Source organism: Uloborus diversus, chromosome 6, assembly GCF_026930045.1.
Source record: "Uloborus diversus isolate 005 chromosome 6, Udiv.v.3.1, whole genome shotgun sequence".
In the NCBI taxonomy this organism is placed as follows: Eukaryota; Metazoa; Arthropoda; class Arachnida; order Araneae; family Uloboridae; genus Uloborus; species Uloborus diversus.
The window spans coordinates 131003411-131030601 of record NC_072736.1 but is presented as its reverse complement, the minus strand read 5'-3'; the positions used below and the strand labels follow the sequence as shown (position 1 = coordinate 131030601).

The following is a 27191-nucleotide window of genomic DNA, read 5'->3' as shown; positions in this document are numbered from 1 at the left end:
TGTTATGATTGCACTTACTATAAATTAGTTCATATCTAGTAGTCTATACAACAACAGTATTGGCCATTTTTTTGTTCAACAATAGCCATTACGCGCCATATTATGTTCTACAGTAGCAACATAACTTCAGACGCATATTCTTCATTGAATATAGAAGTAAAGCATAGTTTTATGCTCCAGAAGATATCGTTGAAAATAGAATAAGAGTTATAATTCATAGAATAGACGGCACATACAAACAGTTCCAGCTTCAAAAAATTTTACAATAAAAAAATTGCTTTGAAGTTATGTTTTATCACGCGTAAAACATTAAAGAATGCACACGGTTATAATATTTATGGAAACTAATAAATCATCATGACTATAAAAACAAATCCATGCAATTAATACTTTTAGTTAAGTAATGCCGTCGGTCAATAGCACGATGGATATTAGATGGGAGTTTCATTGCTGATTTCACAGAACTTCTTCCAAATACAGGTTCTTCTTGCTGAACTCTTTATATGAGTTAAAATTTCCTGCATCTTGGAAACTCGGCGTTTTTTTTTTCTAAACAAGAAGATAATTTCAAAGAAACGTCCTTTTGCCGGAAAAACTGTATTAAAGTTCTGCATAAGCAGTTTATTTCTTCTTATAGACTAGGCACACATTTTCCATTAAAAAGATCAATAAAATACTATCCACGTAGAAACTTTATTCATCTAGATTTGTTGTCATTTGACGTATCTGAGAGGCTGATGGCTTCTTTGTAAACAGCATCAGAGTCGCTCATGGCACCTTCGTACACCATATTCTGATGAGAGGCTGGTTGATAAACTGGTTGAGCAGGTACATAAGCATCCAGTGAAGTTTGCAATGGTTCTGATAACTCACCAGAATTGAATGATGATCCTTGATAAATCTTCAGATCCTCGCTGCTGTATTCTATTTTAGGTCTAGAATCGGGTTCCTGAGAATGGAAATATGTTGCGCTTTGGGAGGATTCTAAAGTTTCAGGATCTACGAAAGAAAACGTTTTGCCATTTTTACCTTCCGCAGAATCAGGAGAGTTAGTGTAAACTTTGATTATGGAACTCGCAGATGACTGTACATGTTGCTCCATCTCGTCTATTGGCGACTTTGGGAGATCACCCGATGATACTAGTTGAGAAGAGTTTTGCATGTGGAACAAAGCGTTAGTCAATGAGCCTTGTTCCAGAGAGGTTTGATATGATTGTTTGTCGTTCTGGAATGGCGATGGTAATTCATCAGCTTGTAAAACAGGACCATCGTATTGTGGACTAAATGATGTTCCAGAGTTACTTTGTTGTGAATATGAGCTATATGATTCAGATATAGAGGAACCTGGTGCTGAAGAATATTGATTATTAAAAGAATTTGAATAATCCATTGAATTTTGATCACGATAAGTAGCACTACTTGCTGATTGTGACTGCTGCAACGGTTCATCTCCTGGATTAGTTTGGGAATTACTTTTTGAATAAGCGTTGGAGTAACTAGTATATGAGCTTACAGGTTGTGTATAGCTATTTGATTGACTTGCGCTAGCTGAGTTTGACGAAACAGAAGACATATGAGATAAATTATTGTCATGGAAAGAATTTAATGAACCACTTTGACTTAATATCTGATTTGATGCTTGTGGTGCATAATTACCGTTAGAACTACTGTACTGATTTCCAAAAGAGCTACTCCTACTGTGACTATAAGAAGTGTCAGAAGAAACATATGGACCCGGAACAGCTATGTTCGAGTCGGAAACGTAAGTATTTTGACTTGCTGCATGGTCAAATTTTTCGTTTTGCATAAAAGCATTGTCACCGCTGGTAGATACCTGATACTGAGGTTTTGATTCAGTATAGCTGTGGCTAGTACTGGTTGATGATGTACCTGATGGTACGTAACCATTCATGTTTGAATTACTCTCATGTTGAGTATTTCTTTGAGATTGCTGTGCTTGGTAGTTTGGATGGTTGTAATTGCGATAATTTGGATTTCTATCAGCGTAAGTATGATGTCTCATTTGCTGACCTTGATGACGATTTTCGTTTTGACGTTGACTGTTTTCTCTGGGGTTATGAGTATTAGGTCCCCGGTAGTAGTTATTGGATCTTGGTGGAAATTTTTGTCGATGATAGTTAGAATTGGGTTGTTTGTTGTAACGATTGTAGTTAGAAGCATACTTCACTTCGGAGTTGGACTTCATATTTTGTGAAGGCATGCTATTTGGATACTGACTCTGGCTGTCTCTGTATGAGTTTTGCGAATATTGATGGTAGACAGAAGCTGGTCCAGAAGCTTGTGCCATCATGTTTTGAGTATTTTGATCTTTAATATTTGCCGCTTGGGGCTGTGAATAATTTTGCTTAATTAATTCAGACTTCTGTCCGGATTGTTCTTGACTCATAAGATATTCCGCATACGCAGATGGATTATACACAGGTTGCGAGTACTGTGGCGCGAGATTGTAGTTACTTTGTGGTGCTAAATTGTTTGATCCAGTATACGCAGACTGATGGACAGATTTTACATTTTTGTAAAATTGCTCTTTATTAACACTTGCTTGACCTTGAGAAGCCACATCTCCGTTGTAAGAAGGATCGTCATTATTGGGAGGGTATGAACTAGATCCACTTGTTCCAGAACTAGCTCCACTTAATCCTGAACTAGATAAACTAGATCCTGAACTGGAGCTTTGTCTGTATCCTTGCTGCTGGTAAGAACCTCCATTTTGGTGATTATTGTTATTAGCTTTAGTAGAAAGTCTGTGAGCTCTTGGGTAGGACTCCGGGGGATACTGTTTCTGTCCAAAAGATTGAGCATTTCCTTGTAGTTTCTGTCTGCCATAGAAGTATGGGGAGTCATATGCGTTGGTGTTTTGTGAACCACTGTAACCATGACCTTGATTGAAATCAGACTGTTCTTTATTATTGTATCCAAATTCATCAAAAGCGTTATTGTCCTGTGGATTCAGGACGCCCTGAGGTCCACCGTATAAGTCTTCATCATTACCATAATGATTGCTATAGCTACTAGTTGAATAACTGGTGCCGCTGGTGAAGTCATTTCCCTGATGGGAATCAATACTGAAAAGAGAACAATACAAAGTGAAACTACTTCTCAGTTTATAAGCAAGCTGCGATCATGTACTTCGTTTAATTACTCTTAAAATAGAAAGTAAAGAAACAAATTTTTAAAAGTCGAAACATGTAAACTGTTGAGTTTTTAAAATGCAAAACATAGAAAAATATTTTTTTATTTATGACTTTATCATGTCACTTGAAAACATAATGGGTTTACCTAAGGGTAAAATAAAACATGATTAAATATTTTATTCATTTAAGCTCCGGGAAAGGCTTGGAGCTTATGTAAAAATGTGTGCAAGTATTCTAATTAAAGAAAATGATCATTTTTACTTCGGACTAAGGGGAATTTTCATTTTGTTCTAACTATAATGGTTGTGCTTAGGGATTTTTATTCTTATTGTAATGGTAATTTGCAACACTACACGAAAAACGCTTGGTGTTACACTATGTGTGCCGGTTTTAACTAAAGAAATTGATTCTTTTGACTTCATGGGAAAGAGATATTTATTTCCTTAAAATTGTTATGAGGTTCTTTAGTCTAACAGGGTTTTTTTTTTAAAGTTCCGTATAAAAGGCCCATTTGCATGTGTCCTGAGAAAGCAGAATCTGGTTAAAACACCACAGGACTGACTTGAACGACTACTGAATATTCTATGGTTTCAACTACATGACTTACTTGTACATCGATTCAATATTCAATCGTTTTAATTACCAAAACGACATGGTTGCGAGCACTCACATACACACACACTGTAAAAAAAATCCAAAACGTTACTGAGTATTTCCGTGTAAGGTTTCGGGATTTCAATTGTTTTTATCCACTTCGTGGAAAAATCAAGTATCATAGTCAAAAAGTTTCCTGAAATGCTACAAGTTGCACGAATTCAGACTTCTCACTGTTGTGAAAAAAATTTTAGTTAACAGTTTAAAGATTAACTGTGAGTATTTATAAAGTGTGTCAGCTACAGTTCAATTACGGCCCGTCCAGACTGATTAAGCTCCCAAAGGGAGTGAATAAGTCCATGGACTACGTAACTTTGCAAAAATTGCAGTCGAGTAAAATTCTCGATACTTACTTGCAATTCTGTCATATCTGTGGTCATGTTTTCAATACTGCTTTTGGAACTTCCTTGACAAATCAGGAAGGTGATAAGCTATTATATTATATCTACTTAAGTTTACTCTAAAGGTCAAGAGGCACGACTGGTTTGAACGGGAAGGTTTCTAAATATTTCAGGAGGCTTCGAGGATAATTTCAGGAAGGTTACTGAATTTTAGCGGAAAACGTTCCTGGTTTTTGCAAAATATGTTACTGGCAGAAATTGGGCACATCAGCTGCCCATTATTTTCCAGGAACGTTGTTGAATCGTTTTTACAGTGCAGGTTAGAAGCAATAATTCTTAAATGTATAATTTTAACATTAATCTTTAGTTCTTCTATCAATTATTAGCGTCTTCTAAAACCTATTAGTGTGGTTTCTTAAATAATAGCCCTTTTTAATTACAAATAACAATAATGACGGGGGGGGGGGGTCTGAAATTGAAATAACAAAAATTAAGAAGAACGTGTGACTTAGAGTGAAAAGTCATTCTAAATGCGTGTATCTCCAGTAAACAATTTTCCGTCAGAAATATCAATTATGTTCAACATTGGCTCTGTGGGAATCTCGCGAGTTATCGCCAAACCGGCACTGAATAAATTTCTGGTTTTGCGCCAAACAATGTTGCCAAGTTTGTGACAAAAACTTGGCAATTATCGCCAAGTAGTCATTAATTTATAGAGTTACTTCCGTTGTTTTTGTTGTCTTGTGCCTCCTAGGCTTTGCGTTTTAATTATCAATAATTAGCCACGAAAAAATTCAAGAGCCAATTTAGAGCATCGAGCACAACTAAAAACGAGCTGATGTGTGCATCACATGACTTCCTTTTACTTTAATTTAAAGTCATTTCTCCGTTTTTGGCAATTTTAATGTGATTCAATTGTTTACTCTCTAAATATCACCAACAGTGGCCAAATTGAAACCAATTGAAACCAAATTTAGAATTTAAAAAAATCGCCAAATTTGTCGTCGTCTAGTTGGTGACAAAACTTGGCGACCAAAAGACTGGCAATATATCGTCGTTCCCGACAAATTATAACACCACTTGAGTTTACATCGAAATTAACAATGATTTCCCCCCCAAAAAGGGGCAAAAGACCCCATTAGGAACATCCGAATGCAACCAAAAGGGAAGGTGCAAGACTAGGCCCCACTAGGAGTCTACGTACCAAATTTTAACTTCCTAGGACATACCGTTTTTGAGTTATGCGAGATACATACACACATACACATATAAGCATATACATACGGACGTCACGAGAAAATTCGTTGTAATTAACTCGGGATTCGTCAAAATGGATATTTCGGGTGTCTGTATAGGTTCCTAGGTTCCACGTGTGGTCAGGTCGAAAAAATAACTCAACATTCATTCGGGGGTGAGACAAATGGAAATTATGGCCGATTTTTGAGTGAAAATTTTTTCGCGAATACAATACTTCCTTTTTTGTAAAAGTAAGTAAAAGGATACACACAATGAGACCCGATATAGATCCTACATGCGAAATATCAACTATCTATGGCATACCTTTTTTGAGTTACCGAGATATCATACGTGCAAATTTAGCGAAACACGTAACTTTGCTGTGATAACCTTAGCTCCGCAACAATGAAAAATCCGATCCAAACTGTCGAAACTTAAGCTGATGCGTCGGCCTATCTATATAGCGGCTCTGGTACACACGGGCCGAAAACAACAATAGTTGAGGCTAAGGCCCCTATATATACGAACCGGCGCATCAGCTAAAGATCAGCCATTTTGGATCGGAGCGCGTGTTTGAGTGGTTGTCTTTTCTGGCGAGTTATCGTGTTTTGGTGATTGTTCACTGTAAGCGATTATTAGCAGCACGTGAATTGTTCATTAAATAGAATATTGTTTACGGCAATTTGGCGAAACCAGAAACTTTGCTGTGGTAACCCTAGCAGCGCAACAATGAAAAATCCGGCTGACGCGAACCTAATCGGCAGCATCAAAATGCTGTGATAAGGATATGCGTAGCCTTCACAATGCTACCAGTTTAGGATTGCCCCAACTGTGGTCCAAACTAATTCAACGGTGACTGAAATAAAAATTAAGATTGAAATCTAAAAGAAACTTTTTTTGAGAGGATAAAAGTTTTTTTAAAGCTCGCATTTTATCGTTGAGTCACCTATAATTGCACGTAAGAGCTGTAAAAATCCGAGTTTGAATAGAGCAATTAAGCCGCGAGAAAAAAAGTTATCAGTAAAAAACTTAGCAAGTCGCGCTTATTAGGTTAGTTTGAGCATCTAAGGCGCAATCAGGTACTTAAATTTATGATTGAAAGTTTCTCGGTAAGGTTTAGAAATTCGTATTATTTTACTAATCAATAACAAAATCACTGGTTCGGTGCGTTTTTTCTCCAGTCTCAACAGAAAGTTTTGAAAACTATAATTACTTCGACCTGATGGCCTAAATTCGGAATTCGTTCCCCTCGGTCATGAGATAAATATTCAGGAATTATTCAGGGAAATGAAAGATGGTTACCACGAAGAAAGTTTCTTTCAGATGATTAAATCAATTTTGAATGCAATGATAATTGCACTTAGAAATGAACAAACATGATTTCTTCGACAGATAGCTATTTACGAGATGGTTTTAACAGTTTATATTTGTGTTGCATTTTGTGTAAAGAAATTCGATTTCAAAAAAAGAACCATAAAGAGAAAAGAAAATGAGAAAAAAGAAAACAATGAAAGAGGTAGAAGAAAGTAATGGAATCGTGATTTGAACAGAAAAAAAAGGCAAGCGTTTTGGTTTGCAGATCTCAATTACTGAACCTAAATCCAATTCATTATTTGTGGTGTGAACTGAGGTGTGAATGCAGGCCAGAAAAATTTGCTCATTCTGAATAACTTTTTTCAACGTGATTGAAGAAAGCTTTCTGTGTTGCTGTAAAATGTGAGCAAATCTAAAGCATATTCTCCGGCATATTAAAGTAAAAATATAAACATTATTCTCTTTTAATTCGTTATTGATCGGGAAAATATTTTCAGCTGGTTATCGTTTCTTTTAACTATCACTATATACTAATTGTTTATTATGAAAACATTACGTTGGTAAAATATAAGTAAATAAATACTTTCGTGCTGCGATGTAATAGTAAGAAAAATAATGTTAAAGGGGTCCCGGACACATTTTGAAAAGAAAAAATTAAGAAACAGTTTAGAGTTTTGAAACTTTTTGCACTGGTTCAACATCTATTTAGTAAGCAAAAGCATAACATAAATATCAAATAATAATAATAATAATAATAATAAATTTAATTAGTTTAAAAAAATGGGGTTGCTTTAAATCGCTAAAACTCAAAATATTCTTGGACAATTTTCAATTTTTTTTTTTTTTTTCCAAAAACATATGCACATGTATCTGAGTTTTAATTTCTATTCGGCAATCTAAAAAATATTAATTCAATGAAAAATAGAAAATATTTGAAGAAAAATTTAGAAAAATTCTAAGATGCTTTTTTTTAATCATATTTTTGGCGGTAAACATTTTTTCAAATTTTCCGAGTAAAAATTAAACTGTTTGAAAAAGATATGCTTCAAATTTCATTACTCTATCAGTTCTTGACTTATAAGAGTTTGAATGCAAAAAATCGGGAAAAATTGCATCATGGAGAAAAACGCGTTTAAACTTTTTCAGTTAAAATAATATTAATTAAATGTATACAAAAAAAATAATTATATCTCGTTCTAATTGAGAATAGAAACAAAATTCAAAAGTCATTTTAATCAGAAAAAACGGAGAATTTTTTTAAATGAATGACGATTTTTGTGTCTCAGACCACCTTAAAGCACAACTTTGGATCAGCTGCAGACATGTGTTTCGGGATTAAAAGACGCCCCTCTTTCAAAGCTCTTGATTAATAGCTAAATTTATGTTTTGAAAGAAAATTTTCACATCATCGCAATAAGTAAATATATAATACCTTCGCTAAAATAGCATTTATTGCTTGCTGTATGGGCAAACTTTTCCGCTGTTATTATGATTCAAACTACTCGTTTATGCTATTTTAATATTCTTTCCCTTTTTACCAAAATTCAGATAAATAACTTCAAAGGTGTTGTACATTGCATATACCGGCTTCCTCTCTATGTTTAATTAACTCATAATAATTGAAAATTCTCCAAAATTTAAAAAAATTCATTAAAAATATGAGTAAGAAATAAAATTTCTAAAGCTTGTATACCCCACAGATTACCTCATAACAGACAATTTTAAAAGCATGTAAATTTAATTTACTTCAGTCATCAATACATGTCTCCCTTTCTTTCGTATTTTTTAAAAATTTATTAATCTATTTAATTCTCTTTTTTTTTATTTATTTTATTAATTAATAATTTATTTATTGAAATTTGCAAATAATTTTTACAGCAGAAAATCAGTAAAAAATTTTGCATTAAGGTCGGGACATTATTTTTTTCTAAAACTTAGTTTTTATTTATTTATTTATTTATTGACATATGCTTCATAATTCAAAATGTATAATTTAGTTATTTCATAGTATAAATAGGTATTTCAAAAAGGATATAGAAGATGAAAAATTGTATACTTTGTCTTGCTGTTCAATGAAATAACTAGTTATTCTGTGAAATAACTAATGACAGTCCGTTAAAGTGAAAAATAAACAATTTCAAATTTTATGTTATAAATTAATTGAACATAATTGTTTAAATTCTCTATAAAAATACATTTTATCCTTATTGTGGATGATTAATTGATAAGTAATATGGAAAAGCAGATGAAGTACTTTATTATGATAGTTTATCAAAATTAAGAGACATTGTCTACATTCTAGACTATCTAACAATGCGTTCACATCTGGTTCACATACACAGTACACACACACGTCACTGCAAAAGAGCCATAAACGGTTCCAAACTGACTAAAAGCAGCTAGAACCGGTTTAAAAAACGTTTGATTGCCGTATTCCATATTTTAAGTATCGTCATTGTACAAAATATATTGTTATATAAATCATAGAACTCAATTATTTTATATGCTTTAACTAATATGTCTATAGTTGGGGAAAACCTAACCTGACAGCATTTTGAAAGGCTACGCAGATCCTAATCACAGCGTTACGATGCTGCCAGGTTAGGCATACCCCTATGAAATAACAGATTTCACACTTTAACTGTAACATACATTTACATATTTCAGTTTTTGCATGGAAGTACAATTTTTATGAGATTTTTTTACTCCAACATTACTCATTCTTGCTTACGCTTACATTTTTTAAGCTGCAATTATAATAATTAGTGGAACAAATCAAGAGGAGGAGTAGGGTGGTTCAAAAATACATGTAAAAAAAAGTTTTCCTATACAGACTTGTGGATAGTAATATACTGGAAGAATTTTAGCTTTTTATTTAAACTGAAAGAGGGTGCTCAACCCCCTCCCCCAACATTCATACGTATGGGGAGGGGGGTTAAAAAAGTACATTAAACTTAAAAATCAATGCCTCATATTATAATATACACGAGTAATATGCATTTACATTACATTAAAATAATTATTTTAAAAAAAACATCTAGGTAAATTAAATATTTCTAAACCTATATCATTTTCTATGCTACGGCTAATGTTAAATTAAGGGGTCATTGAGCACCCTCTTAAAATTTGAGTAAGAAGCTAAAACTTTAACAGCATAATACTATTAGTAAGTCTAAAAAATATAGGGGGTGTCCTGGATTTGAGCTCGAAAAAAATTTTTTTGAACCACTATAAGGAGTATAAAAATTCAAAGGAGTTCCTCTCCTGAATTTCTGGTTCTTAACTCTTTTTTTAATTTAAAATCTCAATTAGGGTAAGAAATATTTTACTTACTAAACAGGTACTGGCTTTTTGACGAAATGGGGAACTTCTTTGATGACCTCTATGATCTTGGGTACTTTATGAGGCACCGGAACTGGAACGGTCTTGTACACGGGCACAAGGTACGGTCTCGGTACGTTGACCTCCACGGGGACGGGTATCTTCTTAGCGACGGGCACGATCTTCGGAACGTGCACGAAGACAGGTCTCGGCACGCGCACTTGCACGGGCAGTCCCACAAACTTGGGCACGGGTACGCTGTGTCGCACGGGGAAGGAGGCGAAGAATGGAACTGACTTGTGGACGTGCTTTACTACTGGAATCACGTGAGGTATGGCTACCGGTTTGGCTGAAAGTTATTTAGAAAATATATTAGTTGATATAGCGCAAAATAAGTTTAATCACGAAAAATACAGTCATTTAGAGTAACTTTGAACCATGTGTATCAACTTTGCATCACTTCATGTTCTTTAGTAAAATTGACTTCAAAAAATAAGTAAATAAATAAAAACAGCAGAATGTTCAATGCACTCTGCTGGAAAGGTTGAGGCCGTGGTGTCCTGATCGGTAAGACGTCAGACTCGTAACTGAAGGGAGCCGGGTTCGATGCCAGCTGAAGGTCCTCCTTGTTCATTTGTGGTGACTGGGGCACGTTAAATATACTCGTGGTCCCAACGTCTACCAAGTTCTCAGTTCAAATCAATACCTGCGGGGGTACTGGATCAGGGGTTTCTCGACTCTTCGTCTTGATCAAAAAACAGAGCTGCCTTCAGGGACCCATCCAAGCGATTAAACCACGTATAGTGCCCTAGAGTGTAATGTAATGCTGGACTGGTTATAAAATCCGTTTTATACTTTTGATTTCACAAAATAAGATGGCAGCACTGTACACAGATCACTGTATCAATCTAATAATTTCAGAATTACTGTTCAAAAACTACTCTTGAATATACATTTTAAAGTTGCTGAAATCTCTCGTCCCTTACATTGCAAGATCCGAGGCAATAGAGATCTTGCAATATTATGCAATAAAAATAGGGAGTTTTTAAGCACAGTTAGAAAATTTATTTTTTTTCTTTTGGTTCAAAATTGCCCTGATTTTATGAAAATGCCATAATTCCTTGTGATATCGGCGAGAGACACTTCATTCCTATAACTCATTTTTTTCGATTTGAACGATTTTTCGTTCAACTTTGAACAGTTCAAAAATACTTCACCTGCGAGAAAAGTTAAGACAAATGCAAATCCGGACTGAAGGGTGGATTTTCTTCAAACAAACTTTGTTGGAGAAAGCTCTTGACGAAGAACATGTTTTCAAAAAGTTTTTTTTTTTTATTTGGGTATTTTAAGAGTATTTTTTGAAAAATTCAAAATTTTTCGAAGAAAATGTACTGATTGAAAAATCTTAATATTGAATATTCTGAGAAATTATTCAATGTTATTGGAAGAGCATGTGAGTTGATTGAAGAAAATGTCCAAATGCAAAGGGAAAATTGGTCAAAAAAATAATTAAACAGAAATTAATTTGAATTTTGACCTCTTGAATTCAAATTATGTTTTTCGCAATCACGAGTGTGTGTGTGTTTATGTGTGTGTGTGGGGGGTATGTGTATTTGTGTGTAGGGTGTATGTGTGTGTAGGTATGTGTGTTTGGGTCTGTGTACAGGTATGAGTGTTTGTGTGTGGGAGGTATGTGTGTGTAGGCATATGTGTTTGTGTCTGTGTGCAGGCATGAGTGTGTGGGTAGTTGTGTGTGTATGTGTAGGTGTCTGTATGTATGCGTGTGTGTGTATTTGTTTGAGTGTGTGTGTTTGTGTGTGTATGTGTTTGTGTGTGTAGGTGTATGTATGTGTGTGTATGTGTTTGTGTGTGTGTAGGTGTATGTATGTGTGTATGTGTTTCTGTGTGTAGGTGTATGTATGTGTGTATGTGTTTGTGTGTGTGTGCGCGTACGTGCGTGTATGTATGCGTGTAAGTGTAGGATATTGGCGCAACCTGGATACGGGTTTCGCTAGAGGAGCTGCATCGGGAGGCGGCCGACCGACAGTAGTGCGGCAGGTCTGGCAGAGGGTGCTGGCGGGAAAATAAAATGATAGGAATTCAGAACAGTCAAATAAAAGCAATAAGCAATCGTGATTGCTCAAAAAATATCAGTTTAAAAAAAATCAAACATGAAAAAATATATATATTTTAATACTGTTACAAATTTTGTAAATAGAAATTGTTTTTATGACTAATTTGTTGTGATCTGGCTAATTTTGGCGTTTGTTCTATTAATGTTAATTCATCTAAAATTATCGTGGTAAGTTAACCTGTAAATTGTTTCTTGTAATGAATATACTACCCCCAAACATTCGTACGCTGTACATGGTCCCCGGATAACATTTGTGAATGAAATAAAAAGAAAATATGAGAAATTGGTAGAATGTTGTAGGATTTTCTGGATGTTTCTTCGCTGGGTATATAACGTCGGATGTCTTTTGCGTGGGAGAGTAAGTTAGTTTTCTTTCTAACTGTGGAGTCTCGTTTACAGCGTTCCGCTGGAAGTATGTATTAGCCTTTGCGCTTTGTTTTTGCATATTTTGATGTGAATATGTGTGTGACCGTTGAGTTTACGGTGTTAATTAATATTTGCCTAATCGCTATGGTTAATTTAGCAGTGGCTAACGATATTTTTTGTACATCGCTGTAAATAAATCTCCTGTGTTTTCTCAAGAACTGTGTTGTCATTTAAAGGAAGTTTGAAGTTGCATCGAATACATAACAATACAAAAATTTTTAAATTCAAGAATTTGTTTCACTCGATAAGCAAACAAATTTAACCTAGTATGGAAGCTTTTACTTTTAAGCAGATAATATAAAATTGTGGGTAAAATTGAAAACATTATGCACATTCGGAATGCCTACTCAATTTTTGGTTTCATATAATGGAGAAAAGTTTTGAATTAAAATTGAAATACAATATCTCGTAGACTTTACACTGAATCATAAAAAAACTCACTGAATCAAATTGAAATAAATTCAAAACGCAAATATTTTTACCAGAGCTGTGAAATCGGGGGGGGGGGGGGGATGATTAACTCCCTATTCCGGTGATAAAATTTTCGAGCCTTCAACTCCGACTTCTACTCCTGTACCCCTAAATCAGTCTGATTAACTCAACAAGGACTTGAAGGTTTTAAAATTATTAAAAAGTAAAATAAGAAATAATAACGTCAGAAAGCACAAATTGCAGATTACTGCAGGCGCGAGTTTCGGCGTTACAAGGAACGTCTTTTTCAATGCAAAAAAAAAAGAACTTATGGATGAAAAGACATCCGACAAAAGCATCCGTAAGACATCCCACAACGACATCCATAAACACATTTATTTTGCACTGACAAAGGCGTTTCTTGTAAATCCGAAACACGTGTCTACAGTAAACTGCAATTTGTGCTATTTGAAGTGGTTATTTCTTATTTTACTTTTTAAAACAAAGGTATTTATTTAACTTATTAAAAAGTATTTGAGAAATATTTTCCGTACCGATGTATCGGAAAAACGGCCAATTACGTACTACTACCAGTTAATCGGGGCATCCCACAGTGGAAAGCAAACCATAAAAGTTTACTTTTGTGCACAAAAAAAAAAAAAAACGAATAAACCTGGAACGAAAAACGACAAGCTTTCCCGCTCGCGTAGGTCCAATCAAAAAAAAGTCTGTCTCTTCTTCATTAAACTCAGTTCTGGGAGCATACGCACTAAAAAATCGGAGCCCTTGTATCAACTTAACCCCTGTATCAACTGTACCTACTCTCCCCGATAGTTCGCCACTGCTATAAATGTGTGTTTCCTAAACCACAAAATTTGAAGAATCCCCACATGCTTAGTGATCTACTTGTTCTGCATCAGCTCTCGCTTCAGCACTCACGCAAATTCAGTGTGAGCAATAAAATTGCGTTTTGTGAAAATTGAAAACTTTTACGGGTACATCCTTTTCGGAATCGATTTGCTCCATTTCTGCATGGTTGGTAATGATTTGAGTTTCGTTGATCAATTCAAATATTATCATTCATAAGATGAACGAAATTAATTTTTTTGTGATTCTCAACAATAGAAAGAAATTTTGATCATTGTTTCATATTGCAATAAACTTGATTGAATTTTTTTTTTCTAATTTTGTGACAAGACAAAAAATTTTTTCGTATTCTCAGGTTAATGGGGCATGTAAAATCGGTCTTCTTGCATGCAAATCTACCCTGTGAAGATGCCTTCGAACCGTGGTGGCTAATACTGTCTTACAAACCTAAGAAGGGATGTAATGATTTGAGATACAGAAAGGTATCTTGAGTATTGTACCTTGGGACACTTTTCATATTTTAGTTTTTAACGTCAATTATTTGAATGAAATTAAAAACCTAAAAGTCACATAAAAATACCCCAAGATATTTCTATGCAATATATATATATATATATATATACAGTAAAATCCCTCTAATGCGGACAATAACGGGACAATATTTTTTGTCCGCAACTGAGAGGTGTCCACAGGACAGGCTTTTAATAATGTTATTTGCATTGGAACTGGGGAATTAAAAATTGACCGCATAAGAGGGGTGCCCGTTAGGAGGGGTTTTACTGTTTTTGAAATTCAGACAGTTTGAAAATGAAAAAAACATTGCCAGCCATTTAAAGTAAGAGTTCCAAGCTGTCCCAATGTACAACATCCTATTGTACCTTGGGACACATCCTGTTGTACTACGGGAAAGTCTTCATGATTCAGGAAACAACCATAGACTTGAACCAATTTTGCACCAAAAAACAAATAAAATATTTTCTTCATGATAATGAATTAAATCGTGAATAAGGAATAATAAATTAATGAATTATTATCTAACATTAAATGGGTTTAAAAGACTACATAAGATTAGAATATTGTTCCTTTTCATAAAAATATCTTAACTATTAAGAACCATGCATATGTTGTACCTTGGAACGTGTCCTAAGGTACAAAATGCTTGGCTGTCCCGAGGTACAATCACCACGTGGTTTAAGAAATACCAAAATGGTGGTCAATTTAGATGCACTTGCTTTCTCATAAGAAAATTATTTCAAGTACTTCTCTTTTATAACAAAATAAAATTCTGTTGATTAAATATACAAAGACAGGAAATGAAATAAAAATGAAGAAAATATTTACTTTTGAATCACGAGATTTTCTTCCTCTCACAAAATCGTCAATTTTACTCATTTGATGCTGATTTTTACTATGGCACCATTTAGTGGTGAAGGTTACTATTAGAGATCACAAAAACATTTTTGCTAAAAAATAGATTCTGAGAAATTGGCGGTGTCCCAAGGTACAACACTCTCATCTACAGTCATTCGGGGTAAGTTAGATCTGCACCCGATTCCGCAGCCCTGGTAAAAACACTATCGCTTTGAATTAATTTCATTTTGTTTCAGTCATATTTATCTCTGACTTGCGTCAATGTCTAGTCTACGAAGTATAGTATTTCGATTTTTATTGAAAGCTCAAAAATATACAGAATCTACACAATTTTTTACATCTTTTGATGATAAAAAATAGTTTTTCGTGTTGTCGTTAATGTTAAAAAATCTTAAATTGTTCAAAAATGCCATAAAAAAATAGTAAAAAAAAATCCATACATATTTTTCATCTAGAGTATTTTTCCAACAAATATATTTTGGAGCAAAACCGCCTTTAAATTTCGAATGTATATTGATCTTAAGTTTGTCTTAGGCACTAATTTTTTGGACTGTTCACAGTTGAGTGCAAAATTGTTCAAATCCAAAAGTTAAAGTGTGGGAATGAGGTGTTCTCTCCGTAATCTTTCGAACGAAAATAAAATTGTCAGACAATTTCTTCAAAAGCTATGGAGGGGGGGGGGGGGGGGAGGTAGACAGACAGACCAAAAGATACACATTTTCTCCATCTCAAAACCCTACTTTCCAATTCTGAATTTTTCAATATTTATTTAACTATTTTATTTATTTTTGACTTTTTGTGCGTTATTTTTACAACCCAAATTCTAAATAATAGAATGTCAGAACGGTTTGAACAAAACTTGTCCCTGAGTCGGGAAAAATGAACGCATCCAAATTAAAAAGAGTAAAACTCATTATTCATGAATGGGTAAATCAATTTGAACAACTTTTCAGATATTATTTTAACATCATAAGAATCATTAACACATTGGAAAAATAGATAGATTTTTTGTATGGGTCAAAAAAATAGAATTATCTATTTATTCAGTGTGAATTTTAAAAAGTACAGCCGAGTCCCGACTTACGCGAGGGATGCGTTCCAAGACTCCTCGCGTAAGTCGAAATTTCGCGTTGTGGAAAAACATATGTATACAAATTTTTTGGAAGCTAGCCAAATTCTTTTAGACACTTACAAACATCCCTCAAACTGCTTTAAAGCATTCCTCAACCATATAATACCGTTTCTTAAAATAACTGAACTTTTACTGTATTTAAAAAATAAAAAACTGCTTTATCCAGCATTAAATACTTTAAGATGCACAAAATGAATGATCTATGGGAGGAAAGACGTAAAATAAAACAAAACGGTATGTCCAATATATAAGAATAGTAAAATGCTGCACTATAATAGTACTGCAGATACAGTAACAATATGAGTTAAAAAATGAAGATAATGATGATTTATTTTCCATGATCAGATCGTTATTCTTATCTAATTCATTTTTAAATCCGGTTGCTTCGCCTTTTCTTTTATAACGTTTCAATTTGTGGCAACAGCCCCTCTTTCAGATCTTTTTAACCGACAGTACAAGAGCAGCTTCCATTTTCGTAATATTTACTTTGCTAGACTGCTCTGCAAGCTTCAATATTGAGCTAAAGTTCCGAACTTTTACGGGTATTTTTTTTTTTGTTTTGACTTTTAATTTAAGTATGGAAGATTCACTCATACTTATTGTCACGCTACCTCAACGTTTTGTAGTTGTTCAAGCAGATCAAGAATCTTAGCCTTTTTTTTTTATAATCGGAAACTTCTTCACAAGCTTTAGATAAAATTACCACTAAGGTGCCATTATATTTCATCAACTTTAATGTTTAGAATGAAAAAAAAAATAAATGAAAGATGCTGGGGGGGGGGGGGTATTTGATGCACTAACAACGTAATGCTTAGAATAGTTAGGTGTGGGAACTTTCGCTGTCCAGTGATGCTTAAAGGGATGTAATAACATTCACGAAATCAATATTTAGCAGTCAATAACAAAGCCGATACTTCCTAATTAAATATTTCGTGTTTTAGACGAAAAACTCGCGTTATCTCTAAAATTCGTTACTCGTGAAAAATTCGCGTTATAGCCATTTCGCGTAAGTCGAATCGTGTTGTAGCGGGAGTCGACTGTAGTGATAATATGTGCATACCTGTTAACCGATAGTTTGTCACAAGTATGAAACTTGGCGCCCGGAAAATTTTACGCTCTTTTAAAAGCCTTTCATTGCTCAAACTGAGTCGTCAAGATGATAAATAGGAAAAAAACGAAGTTACATATTGTATCATTTCTTAAAGTTAGAAAAAATTATGCAACTCAGATTAAATGAACGTTTTACAATCTATGGTATGTAAGATTTTAAAGGAATATAGAAGGTCTGAGCAACTAAAACGTAGCCGAAGTAAACGAGGTAGAAAATTGTAACACCTGGCAGAGATGAGCCCAAATTAAAGTAAATTGTCCAAAATAATCGTTGAAAAATGCTTCGTAGGTCAATAAGTGTTGGAGAGAATGTATAGTTATCTTCTCCACGCCAACTACACTTGGAAAGTAGCATAAACTGCAGTTTTAATTGCGGATCTACAAAGTAAGACCAAAGATAAACACAAAGCAAAAACGTGCACGACTCTCCTGGAGCAAAGAGAAGCTCATACAGGGGCAACAAATATTATATTCAGTGATGAATATTTTTTTGAAATATCTATGAACAGAAAAGGTGTTCGGGTTTGACGTTTAAAACGAAAAGCGTATGAGAAATATTGTGTAAGACATTCTCTCCAAGTTGACACATCCTTTTTGACTTGTGGGTGCATGAGAACTGCTGGAATTGGGAAATTATGCATATCTTAAAATAAAACAATGCGAGACTTCCCCTGTTTATCAATAATACTGAGTGATACTTCATCTGAGGCACAGCAGTTACACATTTAGTGACACATTTTTATCTTTCAGCAAGCTTCTACTCCGTGTCATGTCTCTAAATCGACTCATAGATTTTATACATAAAGAGGAATTTCGGTATTAAACTGGTCAAGACACTCTACCAATCTCAGTACGATCAAGAATTTGTGGTACGTCAAATCTAAAGGAAGCGGTTCAAGACCTGGTGCCAGTCAACAAAATTGAGCTCGTTGCCGCATTGAAGAGGGTATGGAAACAGTGTCAGAAACGATTGATGTAAAAAGTGGTAGAATCCGTATGTGAAAGGATGAAAGCATTGAATCCAGCAAAAAATGACGCATTCTAGTATTGATAGTTTCTTTTGAAAATGTTTCTCCCCCTTTAATTTGAATATTTTAATTTTTTGACTCAATGTAAACCTTTATCACTATAAGTTTTTGGATTATTTTGTCTAAGATTATTTTTAATTAAGTATATTTGAAATGAAATGAACACTTTAAGGTCAAAGAAATGTGGCGCGTTCATTTAAATACCTAATTTGCACTTATGTTTGGTTAGAATAAACTTTTTTTCAAAAAGTAAGAAGTTTTCTATTATTTTGAATCTGTGTTGTAAGATCGATGAAGTATTGCATGCCGTTTTCTTATTTCTTTTACTTCTGCGGGGAAGTAGGATGAAAAGTAGAAAACTGATATTGTAACCTCTCTGCCAACAACGTGTGCAGTGTTGAGTTTCCTAGTTTCAAATTGCAAGTTCAAATATCAAAAGCACTAAAAAAATACGACGTGCTGCATAATCCACATGACTAAAACTTACCCTAAACGATTGTAACATTTGTTGGCCATATTACTTAAATTACGAGGAAAACGTGTTATATTTGATTTTCCGGTAATTTTTAAAGACAAAAATTTGGGTTGCAAAAACTTTTTTTGTATTTTTGGAAAAGTTTGACTGATTTGTTTCAAATTTCTAATTTTCAACATCACTGAACCTTTAATATAGGGTTACCCTAATTTACATTAGGCAAATCCGAGTATTTTCATTATAATGAGAGGTAAAGGGGGTGAGGGTAAAGGTACTGGCAAGATTTCATCACACTTGACTTGGAAAACATTTCGTTATTTTTTTTTTTTCATAGAGCTTTATATGATTTTTAAACAGTTCAATTGTGTTTTGCTTTAAACTTTGTTTTATAACTAAAATTTACAAAAAAAAAAATCAAATTCAATTTTTTTACAATAAGAGATTAAAATTGAAATTTATCACCCCCTTTTCGTATTAAAATACGACTACTCGTATATCGGTAAATTCTTATTCATTTATACTCTAAACAAATTAGTATTTTTATAACCTTTATTAGACATAATTTACAAGTATTCAGTTATAACTTGGTACATGAGGACTTGTATCCAATCAAAAACGTCTTTGGTATCAAGTTATTTTTAAACTTATTGACTAAAATTTGAGTGTCAAAGTACTAGCAACCATTAAGTCATATATTAACGACTTTGAATTATGATCTTCAAATCCAGGCATTTTTCAAGCCCGGACAACAATTAGAACGGATGTATGAAATTCGGACATTCCAGATGAAATACAGAAGTTTGGTAACACTACTTTAATAACAAGATTTGTTACATATACCGGCAAGCTCGATTGATACATCCATCGACGAAGCTAGAAACAGACCAGTTACCCAGTTAGTCTCTCCTAAGCGATTCCACTGTCCCAGTTTTATACTATTCATATATTTGTGAGAAATAAAGGCAGAGGATCTCTTAATTTCTTCCATGAATTTCGCAGGGATGCCCACTAGGGAGGGGGGTCATGGGGCAGACTGCACCATTGATATGTTTATGGAGTTTCAAAGGTATTTTTCTCTTTTCTGGGAGAACTCTCGGTTTCGTGTTGCTCTCGGGAGAGATGGACACTAGGATCGTTCAAAAAACTTTTTTTCAGCTCGAGTCCAGGACACCCCGATTTTTTGTAGACTTACTAATAGCATCATGCTGTAAAAATTTTAGCTTCTTACTCAATTTTTTAGAGGTTGCTGAATGACCCCTTAATTTAACATTAGACGTAGCATAGAAAACCATACAAATTTAGGAACATTTAATTTCCCCAGCTGTTTTTTTCTTCTTTTGTAAAAAATTATTTTATTGCAATGTATATGCATATTACAAGAGTATATTATAATATGTATCATTTTTTTTCCGATTAATGTATTTTTTAAACCCCTTCTCGATTCGTATGAAGTTTGGGAGAAGGGGTTTAGCACGTTCTTTCAGTTGAAATAGGATCAGCTGAAATTTCATCTCAATGAAAAATTCAGCTAAAATTCTTCCAGTATATTACTATCCACAAGTCTAAAAATATTGAGGAGTGTCCCGTTATCTAGGAGAAACTTTTTTTACGTGTGTTTTTGAACCTTCCTGATGGACAACCCTGCAATTTGTATTGTCTTTAATATCAATTATGTTTCGTTTTGCTGGTAAAACTACACATGACATTAAGGGTAAACTAAAGAGATTATTTTTTTAATGATGCTTCACTTAATTTATAGTTAAATGCTTTAAAATTATTCACTGCATTTTTTTTTCATAAAACGTTTTCATAAATATGGTGACTCCGTATTTAGAGCAAAAAATAATCTAGGACTTCAGACAATTTTTTTCTAGTTGCAATTTGAGTTCTTTCTTTTTAAGTTTTTCTGAATTAGTAACCACTCAGTGAGTAAGAATTAATCCAACCTCTACTTTTTTTGCTATTATTATTAAATAGCACATATTTTAAAGCTCTTTTTGAGGCTAAATTTATTATGATGCTTTGTCTAAGTTTTCCTTATCAGGTGACAATCCCGAATGACTTCTTTCTCTTAATCTATCATTTACGAAAAGAAAAAATTCACTTTTTTTAGCAGTAGCATCTATTTAGTTCAAAATAAAATCAAGTTGACACCGAAACTAGGTGGGAAATCGGTCTGAATCTAACCATTAAGACACGGTTTGGTGGAATGGGCAGAAAAAAAAATCATTGTAGAGATGGCATCCCGAGGAAACCGACTCCGAACGTGATGTCTGCATCAAAGTCCCCTCCAAGTGGCATTGAACCGAAACCAATCAGCCCGATGAAGATGCAAAGCCACCCAAATCGCTCTCCGCGCCATTTGGGGAAGGTCCATTAGGCACAGGTCATTATATGCAAGCGAGAGCCATTGTCAATGACGTTTTTAAAGGCCTGATAGAAGGGAGAACGTCCCGAGAAGTTTTAATGAAGAGTTGTTTTCGGAAAAAGAAATCAAAATAATGGCGTCGTTATGTGTTGGAATATCAATTTCGACACAGTTAAGGTGATGGTTGTGTACCTGCCTTATTTTACCTCGTTTTTTGCGAAATCAGAGGAATCATTTTGTTTCTTTTAATGGAACATGATTCTAGACTAAGATAAAAAAAATTCTGTTATATGGAATTTGGCAGTTATTTTCAGCAATTGTCCTCAACTGGCGATCTGATAGTTTATAACGATCAAACATGACATGATTTTTTTTTTTAAATTCAATCTTTTTACGCTAATCTTTACGAATAATAAAGCTGAAAGTCTCTCTGTCCGGATTTCTTTCTGTCTGTCAGGATCTCTGTCCGGATCTCTCTCTGTAAGGATCTTTGTGACGCGCATAGCGCCTAGACCGTCAGGCCGATTTTCATGAAATTTGGCATAAAGTTAGTTTGTAGCATGAGGGTGAGCACCTCGAAGCGATTTTTCAAAAATTCGACGTGATTCTTTTTTTATTCCAATTTTAAGAACCAAATTATCATAAGATGGACGAGTAAATTACGAAATTATCATAACGTGGAACCGTAACATGGGCACAAGCCAATTGGCGAGAAAATTCACCATATATTATTTGTAAATATACAGGCGAACCAAAAGACCTTTTAATTTTTCTATTACGAGCTAAGCCGTACGGGTACCACTAGTCAACTATACCATCGATTCTCAACCGGTGGTTTCAGCGGACCGGCGCCGGTCAGCAGAAAAATTTGACCGGTTCCCAGAGATTTTTACTCGGCCATGTTAAAAAATGTTCCTCACTCAAAATAAGAAAACATCATCCTAATATAAATGATATCATGCACGACATCTTTTACGTAAATTTTGTGATTAATTTTCATGCTTTTCTTTGATTTTCCAGCACTGTTTTTTTGCTTCTGTATAATTGTTAAGTAATTGCGTACTTGTCTTATTCTTAGCATTTTAATATTATTTGTAACAGTTCTTTAACAACAAGTTAAGTTATATTGATTCATTTATTATTATTATGTTTTGTAAAAAAGGGGGGAAAATCTCAGTCGCTCGCAAGTGTATTCAACGGTCCACGAGTCGAAAGTTTTCTTTCTTTTTTTTTTTTTTTGCAAAAAAAAAAAAAAAAAAAAATAAGAAAAAAGAAAAAAAAAAACTCACCGGTTCGTAAACTAAATTCACATATTTTAAATGGTCCAAAAATGCAAGATTTTATTTTTGCAAATAAAAAAAAGTAAGTGGAAGAAAGAAAGGAATGAAAAAGAAAAAAGAAAAAATCCTCTGTCCACGAATTATTTTTAAAAACTCTTGCGCGTCCACGGGTCATAAGCGGTTGAGAAAGGTTGAACTATACTACTACTTTAGCTACTACTTAAGCATTCACGTTTCAAATGGAAAAAAAAAGAATGTTATCACATTAAACTATTGTTGCAGTAAAGTTAACTTGGCAACGTCGTGATGCTGCGGTTAGGATTTGCACATCCTTTACAATGCTGACAGGTTAGGTTTGCTCCAACTACAGTTAGTTTTTTTATTCATTGATTAAGACATTTTAACGAAACCATATGATTAATGTCAAAACAGAACTTCCCCTTCACTATTGATTACTTAAATCAATAAAATTTTTTACTTCTGCTTGTTATATGGATGAGATTTTAATATTTACACCTCAAATATAATTTTTTAGCATTGAGATCAGCTTTAAGTATTTTTCTGGTATAGTAGCTGACTATCTTTTTATCGCAGTATTATCAAAATGAATCTTTGTAGAATTTCCTACAAACCACAATAGTCGACAAGTTTGATTTGAAAAACTATGACAAATGCATTTGAATTATTGTTATTTGCAGTAATTTTCGCTTAGGGTTGACCATTTATCGTTGAAATGGTAGTTTTAGTGGCAAGGAACGGGAAGCCTCTGGTAAAAATCTGCAAAAACGGTAGAAACTAGAAAAGTTATAGGATTTTAAAAAACGTACAAAGAAACAATATAATTTTGTACATGATGCAAAATAGGCTTAATGCGAAAATAAATTATGTCTGTCATTAATATTAATTTGATAATTATAACTGCGCACTTTATATAATTCTTAAAAAAGAAAAAAAAAACTATGTGTTGAAAATAGAAAATGTTTCGAAATTGCTTTTTGTCATGCAGATGCAAAGTAGAAAAAAAAATATTTTTGGTAGAAATTCAATCTAATTTGTGAAATTCAACTTTCACGCAGAAATATTTTCACAGTAAATTTTTCATTTATTTATAAGTTAAATAATTTTTTTCACATTTGTATTACGTACTAATGGGGTTGTTTGTTCCCATCAGTCAAAAGTACTACTTTTGGTCACTGAAGTTGATAGAACGAGCAAAAAATAAATAAATAAATAACGTGGAGAGAGGAAAAAATTTTATTTTGAAAATATTTAATTTTTAATTATTTTTTTTTAACTGTCCGATTTTTCAAAAAAAGGCGTGATTTTTTTTGACGTCACAAGTGATGTACTTTGCCGCGCTATTCCACTGGCACGCTGAATGCTTACGCTTGCTGTCTACTGCGTTTCCAGATTATGATGATTCAGAACCGAATTAAACACTGCGTTCTACTTTTGCTATCAACCATATCGTAGCCAGTACATGTGAGTAAAGAAGTGAATTAATAATTGCACTCTGCGCGAATGCCATCAGTGAATGGCATTTCATCACTTGTGATGTCATATGCAGAAGCGTAAAAAAAATGAAATTGAATCTCCGCACCAATTAAAATATTTGTTAAAAAAATGTTGAACTTTGTCAAATTATTTTAAAAATGGTCATCCTATGTTTTTAAGCATGCTCTTTCAGAACAAAATACTTTTAAAATTTCGGAAATGACCCCATTATAATTTGCATCTTTTCAAATAACGATTGTGCTGATAACAATACAAAATTGGTATATTACTTCACCCTCTCTTTTAAAAATTAACTGGATAATAAGAATTAGTTGTTTAATAATATCAGCCTTTATGAACAAAAGTCAGTGGATTTTTTCCTGCTCGATTGTGATAAAGTGGATTTTCCATGAAGGGGGATTTCTGTCTGGTACTGATCAGTTCTTTTTTTTTTTTTTTTTTTTGTGTGTGTATAAACATTGACTGTATTTAAATGTTTTAAATGACTAGCTAAATAAAAAGTTAGTAAATCTTCAAATAAAAGTGATTGTAAAAGAGGTATGAAGTGACGTTTTCATTGAATGGCACAACATCACTATTGTTTTGTTATTAAGGGGGGTGGGGCGGAATAGGGTTTTCAGCAAAATATTCACTTTTTTTACGAATTTTGTTTTTAGAAAATGTTTTAATTAAATTTATTAAAACCTTTTGTGCATTATTGTGTATGATTCTAAGAATATTCTATAAATGTTTGATACGAAAATAACCACAAACAAACCGGTGACATAGCTTTTCCCAGAACATCTTCGGAGAAAGATGTTTTGCGGTGTTCACTATATCTCAGCTATCATTTATATGAAATCAAATTCTATTTGGATTTAGTCAAACTATTAATTAATCCTCCCCCTCCCCTCTACATTCTCAAATCTATTCTTCGACTGCTGTTGGAGCTAGTTTTAAGGAACTGAGACTGAATACTTGATAACTTTGAGAATTTTGCTCGAAACGATTTGAAATTTTGGGAATATATTTTTGAAATGTTTAACTACAAGACGAAACAAAAAAGAAAAAAACACTTTTTTGACACTGCAACCCCCCCCCTCCTCCCTCAAATAAATATACTGTATGTCAGTTACTATTAAGCAAATACTTAAAGCGCATTGTTCAGATGTTTAATTACATCTCTATTTGCTTTTCAAGGTAACTTATTAGAAAATTACATACATATGCCAGCAAAAGGTGTTACGTATTCGTTTAGTTACAGAAACTCCACTAGTAATATGTATACTACTCTGTAGTAGAAAAGTTTCCCTATTTTCGGTTTTATTTTCAGACACCAAAGCGCCTAGTACTGCAAAACTGCCTTTTGGAGTATATAAACATAAACAGAAAGTAAATATAATAATTTTTTGCCAATAAATTGATTGAAAAAAATTCCCCTTTTAATAATTTTCCATAATTTTGTGGATTTATTTTTTGTTACAAATGTGATGATTTAAAAATAAATGTGTCTCATTCATTTAAAACGCAAAATAACTTTTATCATTTTTTTCCCAGAAGAAATTAAAGCAGTACATCCTATGGTTTTGACTGTTCTACTGTATTCTTCATAGTATCATTAGAAGTTCAATCAGCTGAGTCAGAATAATTTAAAATTCCACATTTACGGAATTGAACATTAGTTTAAGACGTTAAACTTCTATTGCAGAAGAAAGCCATGTTTCAAATAAAATTTATCTCCATACTTTAGTTAGAGGACTGCATAACATACTTGTTTACAATTTATAAAATTAAAATCAAATGATAAATGCAATGATAATTTCTGATAAAAATTTCGGAAAAACTTTACACGCAATAAAAAATTATTTCAAAGCATTAAACGTAGTAAAATATAAGAAAATAAGAATAGGAAAAAAAACTCCGAAGTGTAGGAAGTTAAGTATTCGTTTTAAGAGAAAGAAAAAATATTTCATCTACCGATATTTTCTTCAAATAAATTTCATTTTATAGAAGAGTCAAAAAAAAATTCTTTCTACTCACCGATGGCAAATGGCTTGAAATATTTGATGTATTTGGGGACAGGAACTTGAACTGGCGCAGGCACAGGATGTGGCACAGCAATATTTTTATAAACATGCTTAATCACAGTTTTCACGGGTCTTTCCCATCCTTCATTGCCACCACCACCAACACCAAAATCATTATTATTGAAGTCTCCTCCAAATGAGTTGCTGTGAAGATTTCCAGCAAAATCATTGCTTCCAGCATAAGCACCTGAATTTATGTTGCCACTGCCACCAAAACCATTTCCTCCGCCATAGCCATTGTTTTGCATATCTCCGTTTCCAAAGGCAAAGTTATTTCCATTTCCAAAATCCCCAAGAAAATCTCCTCCTCCAAAACCATTTCCTTGAGAACCAATGCCGCCGAATCCATTGCTAATGCCTCCACTGTTGAAATTGTGATTCCCAATATCATTGCCACTATACCCATTCATACCTCCACCACTCACACTATTACTGTGAACATCATTAAACCCATTGTTGTGAATATTTCCACCATAATTATTGCCTAGTCCTCCTCCAACACCGTAACCTACCCCATGACCTCCTCCATCGCCAAAACCATTCCCACCACCAAATCCATTTCCATGCCCACCTCCATCTCCGAATCCATTACCAAGACCGCTTCCACCGCCAAATCCGTTTCCATGGCCACCCCCGTTTCCAAATCCATTACCAAGGCCGCTTCCACCGCCATATCCATTTCCATGTGCACCTCCATCCCCATACCCATTCCCGTGTCCGGCTCCATCTCCAAATCCACCTCCAAGACCACTTCCTCCTCCTATGCCGTTACCATGCGCACTTCCTCCTCCATATCCATTGCTACCACCACCAAATTCGGTATTGTACCCAGTTACGCCTCCATATCCATTGCTATGAGTACCTGACCCACCAAATCCTTCATTGTAGCTGCTTCCACCGCTATATGAGTTATGACTTAAATCTCCAAACCCATTGCTGTTTCCAATCTCAGGATTAAATCCACTGTTATGATTTTCACCATTAAAT

General features: G+C 33.9%; 1 protein-coding gene across 1 annotated transcript; it reads right to left on the bottom strand.

The window, feature by feature from the left end:
• Positions 1-697: 697 nt before the first annotated feature.
• Positions 698-26931, bottom strand: LOC129224983 (probable cyclin-dependent serine/threonine-protein kinase DDB_G0292550). The gene is made up of 4 exons (XM_054859531.1): positions 26717-26931; positions 26158-26348; positions 10034-10370; positions 698-3086 (listed from the first exon to the last, which is right to left on the bottom strand). The coding sequence occupies exons 1-4, from the start codon at positions 26929-26931 to the stop codon at positions 698-700; spliced, it is 3132 nt and encodes a 1043-aa protein (XP_054715506.1).
• Positions 26932-27191: the final 260 nt, after the last annotated feature.